We start from the raw sequence: 24564 nt of genomic DNA, 5'->3' as shown, positions 1-24564 counted from the left end.
GACTGGATCCAGCCAGCGCCGGCCGGGGCCGAGGAGGACGGAGTGCTCAGCACGCTGGGGTGTGTGCGGGCCGAAGGACGCCACCCCCCGCTCGGCCTCTCGTCTCAGTTTTCTCGCCGGCTCTGGCCACACGTGTTATTGTTTCAGCTGCCTTGCAACAGGCTGTTGCTGAGCAGATAGATTAGTGTCTTTGTTTGGTTTTTCTCTGAGAGCTTTCAGTCCTTGGTTCCAGAAGCAACCCCTCTGGGCAGCCTCGTCTCAGCCTCCACCTTCCCCAAGTCTGGTTTTCCTTTCTCCCCCCGACCAACCTCCGCTTTAGAGGGCTTTCGCCCCATAGCCCTGTCCGCACCGCCCCGTCCCAAGGCCTGAGGGTGGCTGGGGTGCCAGCAGGCTGCTGGCAAAAATGCAGTTCCCCTCCTTGGCTTGAGGTCCTTTAGGGTCCTTTTAGGCGGACACAGATGGGGCAGGGAAGCGAGTGGGAGTTTTAGTGGGATGAGGAACAGGGCTTAAAGCCAGGTTCCCTTTGACCCATCCTACCCAGATTGCCAGCTCTGCTTTCCAGAAGCCTCCAGCACCAACCATCAAACTCCCTCTCTCTCTCACACACACACACCCACACGCCCTTTCTCTCAAGCTGCAATCTCTTTTCAGAGACTGTGAGCTGGGCAACGAAAGGGTTGACAGGCAGCCATCCCTAGGAGGGTTGTTCTAGCTAGAAAGGCAGGGGAACAGGGGCTGTTGTTTTTGGTCAGGGGCAAGCACAGACCTCCTCCCTGATCTTGGGTCTCAGTTTGTTGTAGTCAGAGGCCTCTTGTCTCTTTACTCACCCCTCCACCTACCGCTCTTCCTTTCCCCAACCAACAGCTCTCCGGAGGAACTAGCCTCCCACCCGAGACAGAACTGCCTCCGCTTCTCGGCCCGCCCTGCTCCGAACAAGACCGTCAGGCTCCTGTTGCAAGGAGGCTGGGATTGTACTCTGTTGTCTAAGGAAGACTGCAGGGTTTTCCACAGGGACCGGGCGGCCAAGCCGGACTCAGAAGCCCAGTTCACTGGGAAGAGGAGAGCAGTTTTGTTCCACAACAGGGAGAGAGATGGCACTTAGACCTAATCCCCTCAGGGACGTGCCCCCCTTGGAACTCAAAAACCATCTACTCAGACACCCGATCTCTGACCCAGATCAAGGCACCCCAGGCCATTCTCCCTCACAAGCCTTCCCCCTAAACCCCGTGGACTCCAGGCCAGTTGCTGAGAAGCAGCTGTCCGCCACCAAGTTGCTCAGACACTGGACGACATGGGAGAGGAAATGGTGGAGGAGAGCAGCGGCTTCTCTTTCTGTCCCGTTTTAGGGGGAGGGGTTACTGGCTCACCCGGAAACTTGGGGCAGGCTTCAGGGCCGGCACCTTGCCCTGACGACAAACTCGTCTTCAGTAACAGTGAAGTCCCTCAAAACTGCGGAGTCACTCTGGATTTTGGAACTGGGAGCACGAAGCCTCACACATCTGCCCCTGCCCCTCAATCTACCCACGTTCCCCACCGCCCCCACCCCAATGTCAAGCTTAAAAGTGATCCCCACTTAGCTGGGAGTCCCCCAAGAATGGGAGGGTGATGGGGGGCGGGGGGCATGCGTCTCCCCCAGCCTGGGAAGGAAACCTAATTAGGGACCACAAGAGAGCTACGATGGGCCTCCCCTAGGGAGCCCACGATCAGCTGGGCAGTGAGCCCACTGTTGGGTAGGGACTGTCTCTATATGTTGCCAATTTGTACTTCCCAAGCACTTAGTACAGTGCTCTGCACATAGTAAGCGCTCAATAAATACGATTGATGATCACGTCCACAGCCCCTTCTCTGCTAACCACAGAGAGGCTTCAGCTATCCCACAACTCCAGGAGGGAAGCGGGGAGAGGACGGAGTCAGGCATGGATCGGGGTGTGCTTGTATTCCCTGCCAGCGCTTAGTACAGTCCCTGGCACATAGCAAGCCCTTATATACCACAATTTACAATCCAAGGGGAAGGGTGCTGAGACAAAATGCTTGCTGCCACATAGGCCAAAGGGTCGGGCTTTCTGTGGCTGTGGTGACGTCTCCTGCCCCGGCATTTCCTCCCTGCAGCTTCTGGACCAGCTCTCGTCTCGATCCCTCCTACCCCTCCAAAACAAAGAAAAGCCCCCCGCAACACCCACCCCTACCTTGAGTAAAGCTACAAATACAGGAAAGAGAGCCCAGTGTCTGACTTTTTCCGCTGGCAATGAGGCCCAAGCAGTTCTTATCTCGGCCCAGCTGCTGACACACAGCAACAGGCAAAGAGGGCGGTAGATAGGAGAAAGCAACGGATAACGTCGGCGAAAGGACAGGAGAAGAGGAAGAAGAATTAGACCGCACATTCTACTAAGCGCTGGGGTGACACACAGGTTAGGCACAGTCCCAGTTCCACCTGGGGCTCACAGTCTCAACCCCCATTTTACAGATGAGGGAACTGAGGCCCAGAGAAGTGACCTGCTTAAGGTCACACAGCAGACAAGTAGCGGAGCCAGGATTAGAACCCAGGTCCGTGCTCTTTCCACTAGGCCACGCTGCTTCCCATCTGACTGTGGCTCTCTCTTGTGTATCCCACTCTCTGTGCTCCTCACTCCAGCGTTGTAAGGTCGCCCCAAACGGGAGCCAGGCCACCCCAGGCTTCCTCGCCCCACAGGCCAACTTTCCAGCCACCCTGCCCCCACCCGGTCTTGTTCACTGCCCAGCTGCTCCTGTCCGGTTACAGCCGAGGACAGGAAGGGCCAGAGGGGAAGAGTGGGCGAGGGGGACTAGACATGGCCCATTGTTCCCGGGAGAAGTGGGCCATAGCATCAGGGGAAGGCAGAGGGGATCACAGGGAGGATAAGGGGGCCGGGCTTCTGAATGAGCATCCTGTTCCTCAGCCAAACCTCAGGCGTCTGAGACCCCGACCCGGCGAGCAGGGGGGCAGGAGGTAGGGCCAGATCACCCCTCCAGGGCCTTGCAATTGTAGAATTTTCAGAGCACGCACGGGGGGAAAACATGGCACTTTGTGAACCCCCAGATTCCGGGCCTAGATACCTCTCTGCACAGTCCCCCAGGGCCTACCCCCTCATTCCTTCCAAGCTCAAACTTTCTGGGTGACCAAACCTCTGTTTCCTCTGCCTTCCCTCCCCTGAACCCTCCTCTCCTGTGGAACTCTCATTAAAAGAGGCCTCAGAAGCCAGAAAAGCAGAGGGCTACGAAGGGGCAACCCTCTAGGCACCATCTCCATGATCTGAGCAAGGGACTCAAAGCAACTTTCTGGGTTCTCCTATCCCCCGCGGTGACCATCTCCACAGAGTGAGTCGATCAGTGTTGGGGAGGGAAGCCGGGGGGTCGGGGCTTGAGGCCACCCCGAGAACGGAAGGAGACCTCCAAGTCCTCTGATCAACACCCACGGCGTTCAGAGCCCTAGGCTGGCTGAGGTGGGGAAGGTTGGGAGAGAAGGGCAGAACACGTGTTTCAAACACATGATGAAGTGGCACCGGACAGCAGCTGTGTTGTTTCTCTTGAAGGACATAAGCCAAGGTGCTGGAACTGGCCGCCTGGGCAACCGGTTCCCCGCTGGGAGCCGGGAAGAGTTGCTTAGAGTTGACGATACTGTAGGGGCCTCCCCAAATCTGGGATTGCCCCTCCCCACTACTCCCCCTCCACCAGGAGAAATGGAAACAGAGCCCTACCATCCCCCCTAGATCCCTCACCACCCTAGACCCATCAAGGAGCTCAGATTCCTCTTGTCAGGTCAACGTCTTAGGGCCAGTCCAGCCTATCAGACCTTCCACGGTGTCACTGAGGCAGGTTCAAATGAATTAGACGCTTTTAAAGAAGAGGAGTCTTGGCCCCACTGACCCAATCTCCAGCCTTCTCTTCCTTTATTTATGGTATTTGTGCAGTGCTTACTCTACGTGCCAGGCACTGGGAAAGATACTAGACAAGTTAGACAGAATTTATGTCTCACCTGGGGCTCACAGACTTAATCCCCCATTTTACAGATGAGGTACCAGAGGTGCAGAAAAGTTAAGTGACTTGCCCAAGGTCACACAACCGGCAAGCGGAGGAACCCAGGACCTATTGAATCCCAGGCCCTTGCTCTCTCCACCAGGCCACACTGATTCTCTTCACCTACCACAAGAAAAGGATTATGAGTTCCTGCCTAATTCTTTATGCCACTTCGGCCAAAAGCCTCGCCCCCTTCGCCTGGGGCAGGTATTCGCTAGATGCCAGAAGAGATGCTCCCCCAGGGCTTTGTGGGAGGAAGGCCAGCTGAATGTATTTTTGTTCCCATTTGCAAAGTTGTTTCTAAGCCACTAGCCTGCTCCCCTCTGTGCCTTCAGGGACCTGGGCTGCCTGTGTGTTTCTGCTCGGTCAGCAGGCACGATAATGGGTCGGCGAAGCTTTCTGTGGCCACTAAGACCTGCCCCCCACCCACTCACCCCTTAGCCAATTACCAAATTCCTACCCAACAGGGGGACCGCAGGACCAAGCTCCGCGCTGAGCCAATGCCTCCTTAAGCCTCCAAGGGCAGGAGGCCAGGTGGGTGGCGAGCTTGGTATTTGGGCAGAGGCTGCCCTCCCCTCAACCTTTCCACCTCCCTCCCCCCACCCGCCCAGGACTTCTTGGAGGCAGCAACAGGATTCAGAATAGAGAGAAGGTCGCCGTCCAAGGGGGAAACGAGCTTCTAGGAAAGAGGAGCGGAGGGTGCGAGGGAAGAACCAGGATTTCCTCGAAGGCCGGGCGGGACGAGCCCCCCCCCGGGCCACCCCCTCGCACAGCGGGTCTCTCACCTGCACGATGTCCAGCACCATGCCCGCGGCGACGGTCCCGAACCCTGCCAACAGGAAGGGGAACAGCACCTGGAGGCCGATGGAGAAGGAGGTCTCCTTGAGCGGGGAGGCGGCCTCGGGCCCCGGGTCGGCGCTGGTGTCGTCGCTCTCGTTGCTCTGGCTGCCGTTTTCCAGGAGCGCGTCCTCCTCCCGCAGCCCCTTGGCGTTGGCTCGCGACTCCGCCACCACCACCTCCTCCCCGGGCTCCCCAGCCGGCCCCGGGAGCTCGGAGGGCCCCGCTGTCGGCTCCCGGTCGGGGCCGTCGGCCGGAGAGAAGGGGGTGGGCGGGATGCTCTCGCTCTGCTGGCGGCCGTCCTTAGGCTCGGGCTTGGAGGACATGGCAGGGGAACTCGCTCCGTTCGTTCGACTAGGTAGGGAAAGTCTCAGCGGGAGACGGCTAAGAGAAGCAGCCCTGGGCTAGCGGCCGAGGGCAGGATCGCCTCCCGCACCGAGGGATTCCCCCTTGTATTTCTTCGCTCCTGCTCGCCGCCGCGAAGACCGCCCCTCCGACGGGCAGCCCCATCAAGCACCGAAGCCAAGAGCGGGAGGAACAATTGTGGGGAGGGAGAAGAAACCCCCATAAAACTAAGGCACCAACCGCTAGGGAAGTAAAAAAAAAAAAGAAAAAAAAATCAGGTCCAGAGATCAGAAGAGCAGCGTGCTCTCCTCCCCACTCTCAATTGGGATTGGCTTCTTTGGTTCCTAGCGGTTGGGCTCTCCCCAGGGAAGCCAGCCCAGCACAGGGCCTTCCTGCTCCGGGGTGACGAGCTGAGGATCAGCAGCAATGCGGGAGAGAACCTGAGAGGGGCCGGAGTGTCCGGCAGCTTCTTCTCCGTTTTAAAGCAGCTACGGGTGGAGGCTCTAAAATAAATCCAGCGGCTCCCAGGTGTCCCGATCTGGAGTTTCAGCGTCTCCTCTTGCTGCCACCTTTTGGGATCTGGCAGCCGTGGGGAATCTCTGGGCCATGGGGTAGGGTCACGAGAGTCCTTTCTGGACCAGCCTCTCCCCAGCTCCCTGGGAACGATCCGCCCCCTCTCTCGCTGGGAAGGGCTCCCGCGGCCAACCCTAGGTCTCGACTTAAAATCTGAGGAAGCCAGGGAGGGTGACTCAAATATCCGCACCCCTCCCAGGACCGGCCAGACTCTCCAGATCTAGGACGTGCTCCTCACCAGAGCCGACACCTGAAGGAAGAAAAGGAGAAGGGAGGAAAAAGAAGGGTGGGGGGGGAGAAGGAAAACTTGATGAAGTAGCCAATGATGACTCATTTAGTTGAACTTTTCCTCTCCCTTTTAAGCAGGGCACCTCAGTGACTTCCCTTTGGGTGAGCTTCCCCTAGCCGGCCCACGCTTTCTCGTTCACCACTCCCCACACGAACAGAACGGGACGCCAGGAATTTCTCGTTTCCCTGCCTGATGAGCAGGCAGAAGCCAGAAGCCACTTGTGTACGGTCCCAGAGATGCTACAGTTTAGAGATACTGCCCAAGGCTGTTAGAACTGACCTGGGAACCTTCTTGTGGAGGCGATAAGGGCTAGCTGTGGGACTCCCCAGTTTCAAGACCAGGGCATTTCAAACAATTTACCCACAAACTTCCCCACACTAGATCTTCTGCAATGCAGCCACCCTTAAGGCGGGGCCTGATTGTCCTCTTATCATCCACAACATCCTAAATAGTCAGCAAAGGAGGAAGGCTTCCATAACTCAGGGCGCTGCCACAGCACAGAATCCACTCACAAAGCCACCTAATAACGATGGCATGTGTTAAGTGCTTACTCGGTTTACGGTTCGGTTCTAATTGCTGGGGCAGATACAAGTTAATCAGGTTGGACACAGTCCTCGTCCCACGTGGGGCTCACAGTCAATCCCACAGATGAGGTAACTGAGGCACAGAGGAGTGAAGTAAGTTGCCCAAGGTCACACGGCAGACGAATGGTGGACCTGGATTGTAATCCTGACTCCGCCACGTACTTACTGGGTGATCTTGGGTCAAGCCACTTCAATCAATCAATCAATCAATCGCATTTATTGAGTGCTTACTATGTGCAGAGCACTGTACTAAGCGCTTGGGAAGTACAAATTGGCAACATATAGAGACAGTCCCTACCCAACAGTGGGCTCACAGTCTAAAAGGGGGAGACAGAGAACAAAACCAAACATACTAACAAAATAAAATAAATAGAATAGATATGTACAAATAAAATAGAGTGATAAATATGTACAAACATATATACATATATACAGGTGCTGTGGGGAAGGGAAGGAGGTAAGATGGGGGGGATGGAGAGGGGGACGAGGGGGAGAGGAAGGAAGGGGCTCAGTCTGGGAAGGCCTCCTGGAGGAGGTGAGCTCTCAGCAGGGCCTCTTCTCAGTGCCTCAACTACCTCATCTGCCAAAGGGAGATTCAACACCTGTTCTCCCTCCTATTTGAACTCTAAGTTCCACGTGGGATCTGATTATCTTGTATCTATCCCAGTGCTTAATACAGTGCTTGGCACGTCGTAAGTGCACAAGAAACACCCCAATTAAAGCCAGCCCTCTCCCCTCCACTGCCACCTCCTCCAGCTTCAGTGACCCCCAGGATCACAGAAGCTGCTCGGACCGAAAATCAGGACTCTGGCAAGAGGAAATGCCAATATGAGATCAACAAAGTTGCAAAAGAAGTACAGTCCAACTCCATTGTCCAGTGTGGGGATTACTGGAGTCCCTTTGTCCTCCTGCCTTTAGGTTACTTCTCGGCTCATCAGGTAGCAGGGGAAAGGAAAAAACCCACTCCTGCAAAAAGGTTGGGTGTAGGAGGAAGGTTTAAATGAAGTATGTGGATTATCTGGGGATTTCAATTATCCACACGCTCTCTAATCCCCTTGTCTACAGATCTTGTTCTAACATTTCCCCAATGAACTTTCCTCTACTCCCTCTCCCCCTCCCCACTTTAAGAAATGAATTGCCTTCTTGACTGGAGGATGATCTCCTCCTCCCCTGCCCCCAGAAAAATCCTATAGCATCCCAATTCACCCAGGCGATCCCTAAAGGATACTTAATGAACAGAACACCCTCGCCAATTGGGGGACCGGCCTGCTCTCCCCTATTTTTAGTGGTTCACTCTTCCAACCCCAAGGAGGAGAAGCTGAGGAACCCGAACCCAAACCCTCAGACGGAGTTTAGCAGCCAACTTCAGGAGATTAAGGTACACCCAAATAACTGGGCAGTTCGGTTCAACACACCTAAATTCCTAGCTTCTCAAGAAACACCCTTCCCTAACCCCATCTGGGCCTTCCCCAGCCACTGATAGCCATTTTAGGGGCCTAATCATAACAATAATAATAATATTATTATTATTACTATGTGCTCCCCATCCTCCCCACCTTACCTCCTTCCCCTCCCCACAGCACCTGTATATATGTTTGTACATATTTATTACTCTATTTTACTTGTACATATTTACTATTCTATTTATTTTATTTTGTTAATATGTTTTGTTTTGTTGTCTGTCTCCCCCTTCTAGACTGTGAGCCCGCTGTTGGGTAGGGACCGTCTCAATATGCTGCCAACTTGTACTTCCCAAGCGCTTAGTACAGTGCTCTGCACACAGTAAGCGCTCAATAAATACGATTGAATGAATGAGTGAATCAGGCTGTCCCACGTGGGGGGCTCCCAGTCTTCATCCCCATTTTACAGATAATAATAATAATAATGTCGACAGTTGTTAATAGTAAAAATAATGATGGCATTTGCTAATAATAATAATAATAATGATGGCATTTGTTAAGCGCTTACTATGTGCAAGGCACTGTTCTAAGCACTTGGGGGGGGGATACAAGGTGATCAGGTTGTCCCATGTGGGGCTCACAGTTTTCATCCCCATTTTACAGATAATAATAATCTTCTAGACTGTGGGCCCGCCGTTGGGTAGGGACCGTCTCTATATGTTGCCAACTTGTACTTCCCAAGCGCTTAGTACAGTGCTCTGCACACAGTAAGCGCTCAATAAATACGATTGAATGAATGAATGACTAAATGCCACCATCATAATGATGGCAATTGTTAAGCGCTTACTATGTGCTAAGCATTTGTTAATAATAATAATAATAATGATGACAATATTTGTTAAGCACTTACTATGTGCAAGGCACTGTTGTAAGCACTTGAGGGGGGATACAAGGTGATCAGGCTGTCCCACGTGGGGCTCACAGTCTTCATCCCCATTTTACAGATAATAATAATAACAAATGCCACCATTCACTCATTCATTCAATCGTATTTATTGAGCGCTTACTGTGTGCAGAGCACTGTTCTAAGCGCTGGGGAGGATACAAGGTGATCAGGCTGTCCCATGTGGAGCTCACAGTCTTCATCCCCATCTTACAGGTAATAATAATAATAAATGTCACCATCATAATGATGGCAATTGTTAAGCACTTACTATGTGCAAGGCACTGTTCTAAGCACTTGGGGGGGATACAAGGTGATCACGCTGTCCCACGTGGGGCTCACAGTCTTCATCCCCATTCTACAGATAATAATAATAATAATAATAATAATAATAAATGCCACCATTCATTCATTCATTCAATCGTATTTATTGAGCACTTACTGTGTGCAGAGCACTGTTCTAAGCACTGGGGAGGATACAAGGTGATCAGGCTGCCCCACGTGGGGCTCACAGTCTTCATCCCCATTTTACAGATTATAATAATAAATGCCACCATCACAATGATGGCAATTGTTAAGCGCTTACTATGTGCAAAGCACTGTTCTAAGCGCTGGGGAAGATACAAGGTGATCAGGCTGTCCCACGTGGGGGGCACTGTGGCCCAGTGAAGTGACTTGCCTGACGTCACCCAGCCGACAAGAGGGGAAGGCGGGATTAGAACCCACGACCCGTGAGTCCCCAGGCCGGGCCCATCCGCCCCCTCCCCCGGCATTCATTCATTCAATCGTATTTATTGAGCGCTTACTGCATTTCAGTCATTCATTCAATTGTATTTATTGAGCGCTTACTGTGTGCAGAGCGCTTGGGAAATCCAGGTTGGCAACATATAGAGACGGTCCCTACCCAACAGTGGGCTCACAGTCTAGAAGACTGCATTTCATTCATTCATTCAATCGTATTTATTGAGCGCTTACTGTGTGCAGAGTACTGTATTAAGCGCTTGGGAAGTCCAAGTTAGCAACATATAGAGACGGTCCCTACTCAACAGTGGGCTCACAGTCTAGAAGACTGCATTCATTCATTCAATCGTATTTATTGAGCGCTTACGGTGTGCAGAGCACTGTCCTAAGCGCTTGGGAAGTACAAGATGGCAACATATAGAGACGGTCCCTACCCAACAGTGGGCTCACAGTCTAGAAGACTGCATTTATTCATTCATTCAATCGTATTTATTTGGCGCTTACGGTGTGCAGAGCACTGTACTAAGCGCTTGGGAAGTCCAAGTTGGCAACAAATAGACACGGTCCCTACCCAACAGCGGGCTCACAGTCTAGAAGGGGGGGACAGAGCACAAAACAAAACATATTAACAAAATAAAATAAGTAGAATAGATATGTACAAGTAAAATAGAGTTATAAATCCGTACAAACATCTATACATATATACAGGTGCTGTGGGGAAGGGAAGGAGGTAAGGCGGGGGGGATGGAGAGGGGGACGAGGGGGAGAGGAAGGAGGGGGCTCAGTCTGGGAAGGCCTCCTGGAGGAGGTGAGTTCTCAGTAGGGCCTTGAAGGGAGATCAATCAATCAATCCATCGTATTTATTGAGCGCTTACTGTGTGCAGAGCACTGTACTAAGCACTTGGGAAGTCCAAGTTGGCAACATAGAGAGAGAGTCCCTACCCAACAGTGGGCTCACAGTCTAAAAGGGGGAGACAGAGAACAAAACCAAACATACTAACAAAATAAAATAAATAGAATAGATATGTACAAGTAAAATAAATAAAAATAGAGTAACAAATATGTACAAACATATATACAGGTGCTGTGGGGAAGGGAAGGAGGTAAGATGGGGGGGGGATGGAAAGGGGGACGAGGGGGAGAGGATGTTGCCAACTGGTACTTCCCAAGCGCTTAGTCCAGTGCTGTGCATCATCATCACCATCATCAATCGTATTTATTGAGCGCTTACTGTGTGCAGAGCACTGGACTAAGCGCTCGGGAAGTACAAATTGGCAACACACAGTGAGCGCTCAATAAATAGGATTGAATGAATGATGGGGAGGGGGAGGAGGCTGCACTGACCTGCCCCCCAGCCGCGGGAGCTGGGGGGGGAGCCCGGGCCCCCGCCTTGGGCGCATCCTTCTTCCTCCATCTCCTCCTCCTCCTCCTCCAGGCAGGCCTCCGCCAAGGCCACTGCAGCCTGCCTCCATGGCGCCGCCGCCAGGGGCGCGCGAACGCCCGACCGACCACGGGCGCGCGGACGCAGAGTGGCCGCGAGGGAGGGCGGACCCGCTCAGCGCACCGCCCACCAATCGGCGCCCCACCCGCCGATACGCCCCCGCCTGATTGGCTCCGGCGGGCAACGTCAGCGGTCAGGCCCCGCCCTCCAGACGATGGACGGCTGCGGCATCCAATCAGAGGACGGGGGCGGTGCCAAACGGCGGGATGCCCAAGGAGCTTTTTTTCCCTCAGGGCCCCTTGGAGGGGCGGGAATTCATTCATTCATTCACTAATTCACTAATTCGTTCATTCATTCATTCATTCATTCATTCATTCATTCATTCAATCGTTTTGCCACCTTACCTCCTTCCCTTCCCATCACCTGCATACAAATATATATATATATATATGTTTGTACGTATTTATTACTCTATTTCATTCATTCATTCAATCGTCTTGCCGCCTTCCCTCCTTCCCCTCCCCACATCACATATATATATATATATATTTGTACGTATTTATTACTCTATTTCATTCATTCATTCAATCGTCTTGCCTCCTTATCTCCTTCCCCTCCCTACATCACTTGTATACATATATATATACATGTTTGTATGTGTTTATTACTCTATTTCATTCATTCATTCATTCAATCGTCTTGCTGCCTTCCTTCCTTCCCCTCCCCACATCACCTATATATATATATATGTTTGTACGTATTTATTACTCTATTTCATTCATTCATTCATTCATTCAATCGTCTTGCCCCCTTATCTCCTTCCCCTCCCTACATCACCTGTATATATATATATATATATATATATATATATACATGTTTGTACGTATTTATTACTCTATTTCATTCATTCACTCAGTCAGTCGTCTTGCCGCCTTCCCTCCTTCCCCTCCCATCACCTATATATATATATATATGTTTGTGCGTATTTATTACTCTATTTCATTCATTCATTCATTCAATCGTCTTGCCTCCTTATCTCCTTCCCCTCCCTACATCACCTGTATACATATGTATATATACATGTTTGTATGTATTTATTACTCTATTTCATTCATTCATTCATTCAATCGTCTTGCCGCCTTCCCTCCTTCCCCTCCCCACATCACCTATATATATATATATGTTTGTATGTATTTATTACTCTATTTCATTCATTCATTCATTCAATCGTCTTGCCGCCTTCCCTCCTTCCCCTCCCCACATCACCTATATATATATATGTTTGTACATATTTATTACTCTATTTCATTCATTCATTCATTCAATCGTCTTGCCTCCTTATCTCCTTCCCCTCCCTACATCACCTGTATACACACACATATATATATACATGTTTGTATGTATTTATTACTCTATTTCATTCATTCATTCATTCAATCGTCTTGCCGCCTTCCCTCCTTCCCCTTCCATCACCTATACATATATATATATATGTTTGTGCGTATTTATTACTCTATTTCATTCATTCATTCATTCAATCATCTTGCCGCCTTCCCTCCGTCCCCTCCACACATCACCTGTATATATATATATATATATATATATGTATATACATGTTTGTACATATTTATTACTCTATTTCATTCATTCAATCATCTTGCCGCCTTCCCTCCTTCCCCTCCCCACATCACCTGTATATATCTATCTATCTATCTATCTATATATATATATTTGTACGTCTTTATTATTCTATTTCATTCATTCATTCAATCGTATTTATCATATTACTGCGGGCTCACAGTCTAGAATAGGGAGACAGACAACAAAACAAAACATACAAACCAAATAAAATAAATCTCTATTTATTTATTTATTTATTTATTTAATTTGTACATATTTACTCTATTTATTTTATTTTGTTAATATGTTTTGTTTCATTCTCCGTCTCCCCCTTCTAGACTGTGAGCCCACTGTTGGGTAGGGACCGTCTCTATCTGTTGCCAACTTGTACTTCCCAAGCGCTTAGTACAGTGCTCTGCACACAGTCAGTGCTCAGTAAATACGATTGAATGAATGAATGAATTGAGCACTGACTGCTTGCAGAGCGCTGGACTGAGCGCTTCATTCATTCATTCATTCAATCATCTTGATTGAGCGCTGACTGTGTGCAGAGCGCTGGACTGAGCGCTTCATTCATTCATTCATTCATTCAATCGTCTTGATTGAGCACTGACTGCGTGCAGAGCGCTGGACTGAGCACTTCATTCATTCATTCATTCATTCATTCAATAGTCTTGATTGAGCACTGACTGTGTGCAGAGTGCTGGACTGAGCGCTTCATTCATTCATTTATTCAATCGTTTTGATTGAGTGCTTACTATGTGCAGAGCACTGGACTGAGAGCTTCATTCTTTCATTCATTCAATCGTCTTGATTGAGTGCTGACTGTGTGCAGAACACTGGACTGAGCTCTTCATTCAATCAATCATTCATTCAGTCAGTCATCTTGATTGAGCGCTGACTGCCTGCAGAGCGCTGTACTGAGCGCTTCATTCTTTCATTCATTCAATCGTCTTGATTAAGCGCTGACTGTGTGCAGAGCGCTGGACTGAGCTATTCATTCATTAATTAATTAATTCAATCGTCTTTAAGCGCTGACTGCGTGCAGAGCGCTGGACTGAGCTCTTCATTCTTTCATTTGTCTTGATTGAGCGCTTACTATGTGCAGAGCGCTGGACTGAGCTCTCCATTCAATCATTCATTCATTCATTCATTCATTCAATCATCTTGATTGAGCTCTGTGTGCAGAGCGCTGGACTGAGCGCTGCGTTCAATCATTCATTCCTTCAATTGTCTTGATTGAGCGCTGACTATGTGCAGAGCGCTGGACTGAGCGCTTCATTCTTTCATTCATTTATTCATTCAATCGTCTTGATTGAGCGCTGACTGCGTGCAGAGCGCTGGACTGATCTCTTCATTCATTCATTCATTCATCTTGATTGAGTGCTTACTGTGCGCAGAGCACTGGACTAAATCCTTCATTCATTCATTCATTCTGTCATTCAGTCAGTCATTCATTCGTCTTGATTGAGTGCTTACTGTGTGCAGAGCACTGGACTAAGCGCTTCATTCAGTCATTCAGTTGTATTTATTGAGCGCTTACTGTGTGCAGAGCACTGGACTATGCGCTTCATTCATTCATTCATATTTATTGAGCGCTTACTGTGTGCAGAGCACAGGACTAAATGCTTCATTCATTCATTCATTCAATCATATTTATTGAGCGTTTACTGTGTGCAGAGCACTGGACTAAGCGCTTCATTCATTCATTTATTTAATCGTATTGATTGAGTTCTGACTATGCAGAGCGCTGGACTAAGCGCTTAATTCATTCATTCATTCATCCTGATTGAGCGCTTACTGTGTGCAGAGCACTGGACTAAGCGTTTCATTCATTCAGTCAGTAAGTCATTCAGTCAGTCATTCAATCATCTTGATTGAGCGCTTACTGTGTACAGAGCACTGGACTAAGAGCTTCATTCAGTCATTCAGTTGTGTTTATTGAGCGCTTACTGTGTGCAGAGCACTGGACTAAGCGCTTCTTTCATTCACTCATTCAATCGCCTTGATTGAGCACTATGTGCAGAGCGCTGGACTAAGCGCTTCATTCATTCATTCATTCACATTTATTGAGCGCTTACTGTGTGCAGAGAACTGGACTAAATGCTTCATTCATTCATTCATTCAATCAATCGTATTTATTGAGCACTTACTGTGTTCAGAGCACTGGACTAAATGCTTCATTCATTCATTCATTCATTCAATCATATTTATTGAGAGTTTACTGGGTGCAGAGCACTGGACTAAGCGCTTCATTCACTCGTTCAATCATTTATTGAGCGCTTACTGTGTGCAGAGCACTGGGCTAAGCGCTTCACTCATTCATTCATTCAATCGTACTGATTGAGCGCTTACTGTGTGCAGAGCGCTGTACTAAGCGCTTGGGAAGTACAAATCGGCAACAGATAGAGCCGGTCCCTACCCAACAACGGGCTCACAGTCTCGAAGGGGGAGACGGACGACCAAACAAGGCGACAGGAGTCAATATCATCAGAATAAATGGAATTATAGCTATATACACATCATTAACGTACACATCATTCTTTTAGACTGTGAGCCCACTGTTGGGTAGGGACTGTCTCTATATGTTGCCAATTTGTACTTCCCAAGCGCTTAGTACAGTGCTCTGCACATAGTAAGCGCTCAATAAATACGATTGATGATTAATAAAATAGAGTAATAAATATGTACAAACATACACAAGGGCTGTGGGGAGGGGAAGGGGGTAGGCTGGGGGAGGAGAGGAAAAAGGAGAGCGACTTGTCCTAGCAGCCCAACAATGACACCCTGGCCTTCGGGCCACCTCCCCGCACTTTCTGCAGGTGGCCGGATCAAATAATAATAATAATTGTGGTATTTGTTATTATTATAATAATATTATTAAAATAATGACATTTGTTAAGCACTTAAGTATGTGCCAGGCACCGCTCTAAGCGCTGGGGTAGATACAAGGTAATCAGGTTGTCCCACATTCATTCATTCATTCATTCAATCGTATTTATTGAGCGCTTACTGTGTGCAGAGCACTGTACTAAGCACTTGGGAAGCCCAAGTTGGCACCACATAGAGACGGTCCCTACCCACCAACGGGCTCACAGTCTAGAAGGGGGAGACAGACAACGAAACAAAACACGTGGACAGGTGTCAAGTCATCAGAACAAACAGAATTGAAGCTAAATGCACATCGTTAGCAAAACAAATAGAATAGTGAATATGTACAAGTAAAATAAATGGAGTGATAAATCCGTACAAAAATATCTACCATTATGCTTGAATGATGGCGATGATTCAGCTTACTGAAGTAAGCCCGCAATGAAATCAAATATGATGTTAATTTAGTAAACAAATTCCTTACATTTTATAAAATACCTCGTTAGAATATAAACTGCCTGAAAACAGGGATCATGTCATGTCTACGTGTAAAGATCATGTGTTGCATGCAAAGGAGAGGGTCCCCCTCATGCCCCTCTCCAACCCCCCATCTTACCTCCCTCCCTTTCCCACAGCACCTGTATATATGCATATATGTTTGTACATATTTTTTTTTACTCTATTTATTTACTTATTTAATTTATTTGTACATATCTATTCTATTTATTTTATTTTGTTAGTATGTTTGGTTTTGTTCTCTGTCTCCCCCTTTTAGACTGTGAGCCCACTGTTGGGTAGGGACTGTCTCTATATGTTGCCAATTTATACTTCCCAAGCGCTTAGTACAGTGCTCTGCACATAGTAAGCGCTCAATAAATACGATTGATGACGATTGATGATTTATCCTACCTGGTTCTATTTTCATGTCTACTGCTTTCCATCATTATTCTGTCATCACTGGAGAGCAGTGCGGCCCAGCGGAGAGAGCCTGGGAGTCTGCGAGCCTGAGTTCTGATCCTTGTGCTGCCATTCACTGGTTGTGTGACCTTGGGTGAGTCATTTCACTTTTCTGTGGCTCAGTCACCTCCTTTGGAAAATGAGGATCCAATTCTCCATTGAGAAGCAGCGTGGCTCGGTGGAAAGATCCCGGGCTTTGGAGTCAGAGGTCATGGGTTCAAATCCCGGCTCCACCAATTGTCAGCTGTGTGACCTGGGGCAAGTCACTCCACCTCTCTGTGCCTCACAGTTTTAATCCCCATTTTACAGATGAGGGAACTGAGTGAGGCCCAGAGAAGTTAAGTGACTTGCCCAAAGTCACACAGCAGACAAGTGACAGAGTCAGGATAATAATAATAATAATAATGGCATTTATTACGCGCTTATTATGTGCAAAGCACTGTTCTAAGCGCTGGGGAGGTTCCAAGGTGATCAGGTTGTCCCACTGTGGGGCTCACAGTCTTCATCCCGTTTTACAGATGAGGTAACTGAGGCCCAGAGAAGTCAAGTGACTTGCCCAAAGTCACACAGCTGACAATTGGTGGAGCTAGGATTTGAACCCATGACCTTTGACTCCAAAGCCCGGGCTCTTCCCACTGAGCCACGCTGCTTCTCAGGATTAGAACCCATGACCTCTGACTCCCAAGCCCGGGCTCTTTCCCCTGAGCCACGTGGACACAGTCCCTGTCCCACATGGGGCTCACAGTCTTAATCCTTGTTTTGCGGATGAGGGAACTGAGGCACAGAGAAGTGAAGTGATTTTGCCCAAGGCCACACAAGTGGAGAAGCAGAAGAAGCAGCGTGGCTCAATGGAAAGAGCCCGGGCTTGGGAGTCAGAGGTCATGGGTTCAAATCCCGGCTCCGCCAATTGTCAGCTGTGTGACTGTGGGCAAGTCATTTAACCTCTCTGTGCCTCAGTTCCCTCATCTGTAAAATGGGGATTAAGACTGTGAGCCCCCTGTGGGACAACCTGATCACCTTGTAACCTCCCCAGCGCTTAGAACAGTGCTTTGCACATAGTAAGCGCTTAATAAATGCCATTATTATTATTATCAATCAATCAATCAATCGTATTTATTGAGCGCTTACTATGTGCAGAGCACTGTACTAAGCGCTTGGGAAGTACAAATTGGCAACATATAAAGACAGTCCCTACCCAACAGTGGGCTCACAGTCTAAAATCAATCCTGGCTCTGCCACTTGTCAGCTGTGTGACTGTGGGCAAGTCACTTCCCTTCTCTGTGCCTCAGTTCCCTCATCTGTAAAATGGGGATTAAGACTGTGAGCCCCCTGTGCTTAATAAATGTCATTATTATTATTATTATTATTATTAATCCTGGCTCCGCCACTTGTCAGTTGTGTGACTTCGGGCAAGTCACTTCAATCAATCCATCAATCAATCGTATTTATTGAGCGCTTACTCTGCAGTGCTTAGAACAGTGCTTTGCACATAGTAAGCGCTTAATAAATGCCATTATTATCATTATTGCTGTGTGCAGAGCACTGTACTAAGCGCTTGGGAAGTACAAGTTGGCAACATATAGAGACATATAGAGACTTTCACTGAACGATAGGGACTGTCTCTATATGTTGCCAACTTATACTTCCCAAGCGCTTAGTACAGTGCTCTGCACACAGTAAGAGCTCAAAAAATACGATTGATGATGATGATGAGAGGGTTCTGAAATGGGGTCCTTCTCTGGGCTTCAGTTGCCTCATCTGTAAAATGGGGATTAAGACTGTGAGCCCCACGTGGGACAATCTGACAATCTTGCATCTATCCCAGCTCTTAGAACAGTGTGTGGCACATAGTTAAGTGCTTAGCAACTACAATTATTATTATTATTATTATTATTATCATGATTATTATGACCCTCTGATGCCGAGGCCGTGCCCTATCCACCACGCCATGCTGCTTCCCTCTCTTCCCGGCTGGGTGATCCCTATCTCCTCACGGAGCCCCGCGTCCCCTGAGAGCCGTCGTGTGGTGGGGCCGCCTAATCCCCTTCCCTGCCCAGAAATGGGAAGAATTTTTTTTCCTTATATTTGTTAAGTAATAATGGTGGCATTAGTTAAGCGCTTACTATGTGCTGAGCGCTTTTCTAAGAGCCACGGTAGATACAAGGTGATCAGGTTGTCCCGCGTGGGGCTCACAGTCTTAATCCCTATTTTACAGATGAGGGAACTGAGTGAGGCCCAGAGAATCAATCAATCAGTCAATCAATCGTATTTATTGAGCACTTACTGTGTGCAGAACGCTGTACTAAGCGCTTGGGAAGTACAAGTTAAGTGACTTGCCCAAGGTCACACACAGCAGACAAGTGGCAGAACTGGGATTAGAACCCACGGCCTCTGACTCTTAAACCCGTGCTCTTTCCACTAAGGCCTATATGCCAGGCACTATACTAAGCGCTGTGGTAGATACAGATAATTGGGTTGGACCCTATCAATCAATCAATCGTATTTATTGAGCGCTTACTGTGTGCAGAGCACTGTACTAAGCGCTTGGGAAGTACAAGTTGCCAACATATCCCACACGGAGCTCACAGTCTTAATTTCCAATCTAATCTCACCTCTGAATTCTTTTCCAGAGCTTCGTACGGCGTTCTTCTCATAGTAAGCACATAATCACCTAATCCCGGCTTCGCCACCCGTCTGCTCTGTGACTGTGGGCGAGTCACCTCACTTCTCTGTGCCTCAGTTCCCTCATCTGTAAAATGGGGTTTGAGACTGTGAGCCCCAGGTGGGACAGGGACTGTGTTCAACCCGATTTGCTTGTATCCACCCCGGCACTTAGCACAGTGCCTGGCACACAGTAAGGGCTTAACAAGTACCATTATTATTATCATTATTATTAGTAGTAGTAACTACTATTACAGCTTCTACTAGGGAAACCCCAGAACTTTCATTGAACGATAAGGACTGTCTCTATATGTTGCCAACTTGTACTTCCCAAGCGCTTAGTACAGTGCTCTGCACACAGTAAGTGCTCAATAAATACGATTGATGATGATGATGATGATGATGATGAGAGGGTTCTGACAACCTTTACCCCTTTACTAGCTCTCTGTCCGGATATAGAAGGAGAATCCACCCACCCACCCACTCCCTTTTTTAATGTGGCATTTATGGTATTTGTTATGTGCCAACCAAGTGTCAGGCACTGAACTAAGCGCTGAGGTAGATTACAAGTGAAGCTGGTTGGACACAGCCTTAACTTCCACTAATTTCCACCAAATTTCCAGTCTAATCCCACTTCTGAATTCTTTTCCAGCTCTTTGTACAGTGTCCTAGACGGTGAGCCCACTGTTGGGTAGGGACCGTCTCTATACGTTGCCAACTTGTACTTCCCAAGCGCTTAGTACAGTGCTCTGCACACAGTAAGCGCTCAATAAATATGACTGACTGAATGAATGAATGTTCTGCCCATAGTAACCACTTAATAAATATTATTATTACTTCTACTAGACTAAGCTCATTGGGAGCAGAGAACATGTTGGCTAATTCCGTTTTATTCTCCCAAGCAGTTAGTACAGTGCTCTGGACAGAGTAAGCGCTCAATTAATATGATCGATTGATTAATTGATTCTACTAGTGAGACCCAGGAACTATTGTACTTCCCAAGCGCTTAGTACAGTGCTCTGCACACAGTAAGCGCTCAATAAATACGACTGAATGAATGAATGAATGTTCTGCCCATAGTAAGCACTTAATAAATATTATTATTACTTCTACTAGGCTGTAAGCTCATTGGGAGCAGAGAACATGTTGGCTAATTCCGTTTTATTCTCCCAAGCAGTTAGTACAGTGCTCTGGACAGAGTAAGCGCTCAATAAATATGATCGATTGATTAATTGATTCTACTAGTGAGACCCAGGAACTATTGTACTTCCCAAGCGCTTAGTACAGTGCTCTGCACACAGTAAGCGCTCAATAAATACGATGGAATGAATGAATGAATGTTCTGCCCATAGTAAGCATTTAATAAATATTATTATTACTTCTACTAGACTGTAAGCTCATTGTGAGCAGAGAACATGTTGGCTAATTCCGTTTTATTCTCCCAAGCAGTTAGTACAGTGCTCTGGACAGAGTAAGCGCTCGATTAATATGATCGATTGATTAATTGATTCTACTAGTGAGACCCAGGAACTATTGTACTTCCCAAGCGCTTAGTACAGTGCTCTGCACACAGTAAGCGCTCAATAAATACGATGGAATGAATGAATGAATGTTCTGCCCATAGTTAGCACTTAATAAATCTTATTATTACTTCTACTAGACTGTAAACTCATTGTGAGCAGAGAACATGTTGGCTAATTCCGTTTTATTCTCCCAAGCAGTTAGTACAGTGCTCTGGACAGAGTAAGCGCTCAATAAATATGATCGATTGATTAATTGATTCTACTAGTGAGACCCAGGAACTATTGTACTTCCCAAGCGCTTAGTACAGTGCTCTGCACACAGTAAGCGCTCAATAAATACGATTGAATGAAGGAATGAATCCCTGAACAATGAGAGGGTTCTGACAGCTCTTACTCCTTTACCATCTCTCTGACGGGATACTGAAAGAGAATCCCACTCCCTCCCCTCCCTTTTTTAAAATATGGCATTTGTTAAGCACTTACTGTGGGTCAGGCATGTACTAAGGGCTGGGGTAGATGCAAACTGATCAAGTTGGATACAGTCCATGTCCCACGTGGGGCTCGCAGTCTTAATCCCCATTTTACAGATGAGGTAACGGAGGCACGGGGCAATTAAACGACTTGTCCAAGGTCACGCGGCAGACAAGTGGCAGAGCCAAGATTAGAACCCGGGGCCTCCTGACTCCTAAATAATAGTGATAGCATTTATTAAGCGCTTACTGTGTGCAAAGCGCTGTTCTAAGCGCTGGGGAGGTTAACAAGGTGATCAGGTTGTCCCACAGGGGGGGGTTCACAGTCTTAATCCCCATTTTACAGATGAGGGAACTGAGGCCCAGAGAAGTTAAGTGGTGGAGCTGGGATTTGAACCCATGACCTCTGACTCCAAAGCCCGGTTTCTTTCCACTGAGCCATGCTGCTTCTCACCGGAGCTCTGTCCGCTAGGCCATGCTGCTAATCCGTTCTTCCTCCTCCCTCCCTTTCCCCTTCTCCCTTTTTCCCTACCCACCTCTACCGTTATCCTGGAGGTAACAGCTCCTCAATTCCCGCTCTTCCTCTCCTGTTGCTGGCTGGTTTCACCTGAAGCGGTTCTCAGGCGATCGGAGAATCCAGGTTAATGGCAGGGCCGGTAGCTCGGCCTACCCTGGTGCGTCCTTAATAAAGGCCCCGGCCGGAGAAGGGCAGCACGTGAACGACTCTGGGGTTGAGCTGAGCACCTGCAAGGTGGGGCTGGGTCCCTTTGATGATCAGGCGTCGTCCGCTGGACCTCCTGATGCTTCAGCCCAGACACATCTGGGTCAGGGTGGGCTCCCCTGACGCACCTCGCAGATTAGATCAGGGAGCGGGGCGAGGACTGTCTTCTACCCCTCGGGTCTCCCCGCCTCTGTAGAGCATCTCTGGGGGATGTTTGTGTCTCGTCCACTCCGCTTCCTGTTCTCCTCCTCCCTTTCCCCCCACCCCGGCCCCCTTCTTGTTCCAGTGGAATCTCTGACAACCGTTTCCTTCCTGCCGTTGCTTTCCCTTCCTCCTAGGAAGCTTCTCGGCAGGCTCAGAGGCACGAGGGGAGCCCAGCCCAGCCCTGAAAGGGCCTCTGGGGAGACCGGGGGGGTCTGCATCTGGAGAAGAGGGTGGGCTTCAAGGTTGTAGCTGGTTTGGTTTTGTTCTCCATCTCCCCATTTTAAACTGTGAGCCCACTGTTGGGTAGGGACTGTCTCTATATGTTGCCAATTTGTACTTACCAAGCACTTAGCACAGTGCTCTGCACATAGTAAGCGCTCAATAAATACAATTGATGATGATGATGACTGTCTCTATGTGTTGCCAACTTGTACTTCCCAAGCGCTTAGTCCAGTGCTCTGCACACAGTAAGCGTTCAATAAGTACGATTGATTGATTCCCCCCCCTCTGGGCTTGTTACATATACACGATGCAGAGACTTGCACAGTGGAAATCAATCATCAGTGGTATTATCATCATCATCAATCGTATTTATTGAGTGCTTACTGTGTGCGGAGCACTGGACTAAGCGCTTGGGAAGTACAAGTTGGCAACATATAGAGACGGTCCCTACCCAACAGTGGGCTCACAGTCTGAAAGGGGGAGACAGAGAACAAAACCGAACAGACTGACAAAATAAAATAAATAGAATAGATATGTACAAGTAAAATAAATAGAGTAATAAATATGTACAAACATATATACATATATACAGGTGCTGTGGGGAAGGGAAGGAGGTAAGATCGGGGGATGGAGAGGGGGAATCGAGCGCACACCGTGTGCAGAGACTGTGAGCCCACAGTTGGGTAGGGACCGTCTCTATATGTTGCCAACTTGTACTTCCCAAGCACACAGTAAGCGCTCAATCAATACGATTGATTGGTGGATTGATATACTAAGCCCTCAGGAGAGGGCAACAGAATTGGCAGACACGTTTCCCGTCCATCAGGAGCTTACACTGTGATTTTAATACGGCTTTGAAGGTGGGGAGAGTGGTAGCCTGTCCTATTTGAAGTGAGAGGAAGTTCCAAGCCAGACGCGGGCAAGGGGTTGGTGGTAATAATAATAATAATAATAATAATAATAATAATAATAATAATAATGTTGGTATTTGTTAAGCGCTTACTATGTGCAAAACACTGTTCTAAGTGCTGGGGTAGATACAAGGTAATCAGGTTGTTCCACAGGGGGCTCACAGTCTTCATCCCCATTTTACAGATGAGGGAACTGACCCCTGACCTCAGCTCTCCTTCATTCCTGTGGCCCTTAATAATAGTAACAGTTATGGTACTTGTTAAGCGCTTACTATGCCAAGCACTGTTCTAAGAGCTGGGGTAATAATAATAATAATAATGATAATAATGACAATAATAATAATGTTGGTATTTGTTAAGATAGACGGAATTGAGGTAAAGTGAGCACTTTGCGTTGCAGGACAAACCTCAGTTCTACTTGGTTCATTCTTTCGATCGTATTTATTGAGCGCTTACTGTGTGTGGAGCACTGTACTAAGCGCTTGGGAAGTACAAATCGGCGACATATAGAGACGGTCCCTACCCAACAACGGGCTCGCAGTCTAATGTGTTTTTACGCCGAAGCTCCTTACATTATGTATCTCAATTTAGCCCTCAAAACACTCATGCGAGGTAGAGCCCGGTGTTATTTTCTCCATTTTAAAGATGCAGAAACTGAGGCGTGGGGAGCTGAAGTGACTTACCCAAGGTCCCACGCAGTAGACACGAGGCCGAACTGGAATTAGAACCCGGGTCCTACAATTTCTGGTGCTGCGTTTTCTCCACTGCACCATCCTGCGTACCCGAGCATGAGCTTGGGAGTCAGAGGGACTGGGTTCACCGATTTTCTGATGTATGACCTTAGGCAAGTCACTTCCCTCAGTTTCTTCACCTGTAAAATGAGGAGTCAATACCTGCTCTCCATCCTACTTTCACTGCAAGTCCCCATAACAGGAGCTGTGTCTGACCTGATTATTTTGTGTCTACCCCAACAAATCAATTGTATTTATTGAGCACTTACTATGTGCAGTGCTTTTACTAAGCGCTTGGGAAAGTACAATATAACAGAATTGGTAGATGCATTCCCTGCCCACAACAAGCTTACAGTCTAGAGGGGGACCTCAACGCTTAGTACAGTGCTTGATCTGCAGTAAGTGCTTAACAAATCCCACAATTCTTATCATATCCTCCTTCCAGCATGGCTCATTGAAAAAAAGCACAGACCTGAGAATCAGGAGAC

The 24564-nt window shown here is 48.2% G+C and overlaps 1 protein-coding gene across 2 annotated transcripts in view; it reads right to left on the bottom strand.

The window, feature by feature from the left end:
* Positions 1 to 11171, bottom strand: part of SLC41A1 (solute carrier family 41 member 1) — a 35511-nt gene extending 24340 nt beyond the window's left edge. Inside the window, exons 1-2 of one of the 2 annotated variants that reach the window (XM_038749399.1) lie at positions 11089 to 11171; positions 4818 to 6037 (exon numbers count right to left, since the gene is read on the bottom strand). In XM_038749399.1, the coding sequence (XP_038605327.1) occupies positions 4818 to 5195 (378 nt within the window). In that variant the 5' untranslated portion in view covers positions 5196 to 6037; positions 11089 to 11171. The remainder of the gene's footprint in view (positions 1 to 4817; positions 6038 to 11088) is intronic. The other variant, XM_038749400.1, reaches the window with a different exon arrangement.
* Between the last annotated feature and the right edge of the window lie 13393 nt (positions 11172 to 24564).

The sequence above is a fragment of the Tachyglossus aculeatus genome, chromosome 7 (genome assembly GCF_015852505.1).
Source record: "Tachyglossus aculeatus isolate mTacAcu1 chromosome 7, mTacAcu1.pri, whole genome shotgun sequence".
Lineage (NCBI taxonomy): Eukaryota > Metazoa > Chordata > Mammalia > Monotremata > Tachyglossidae > Tachyglossus > Tachyglossus aculeatus.
This window is presented reverse-complemented; position numbering and strand designations above follow the sequence as displayed.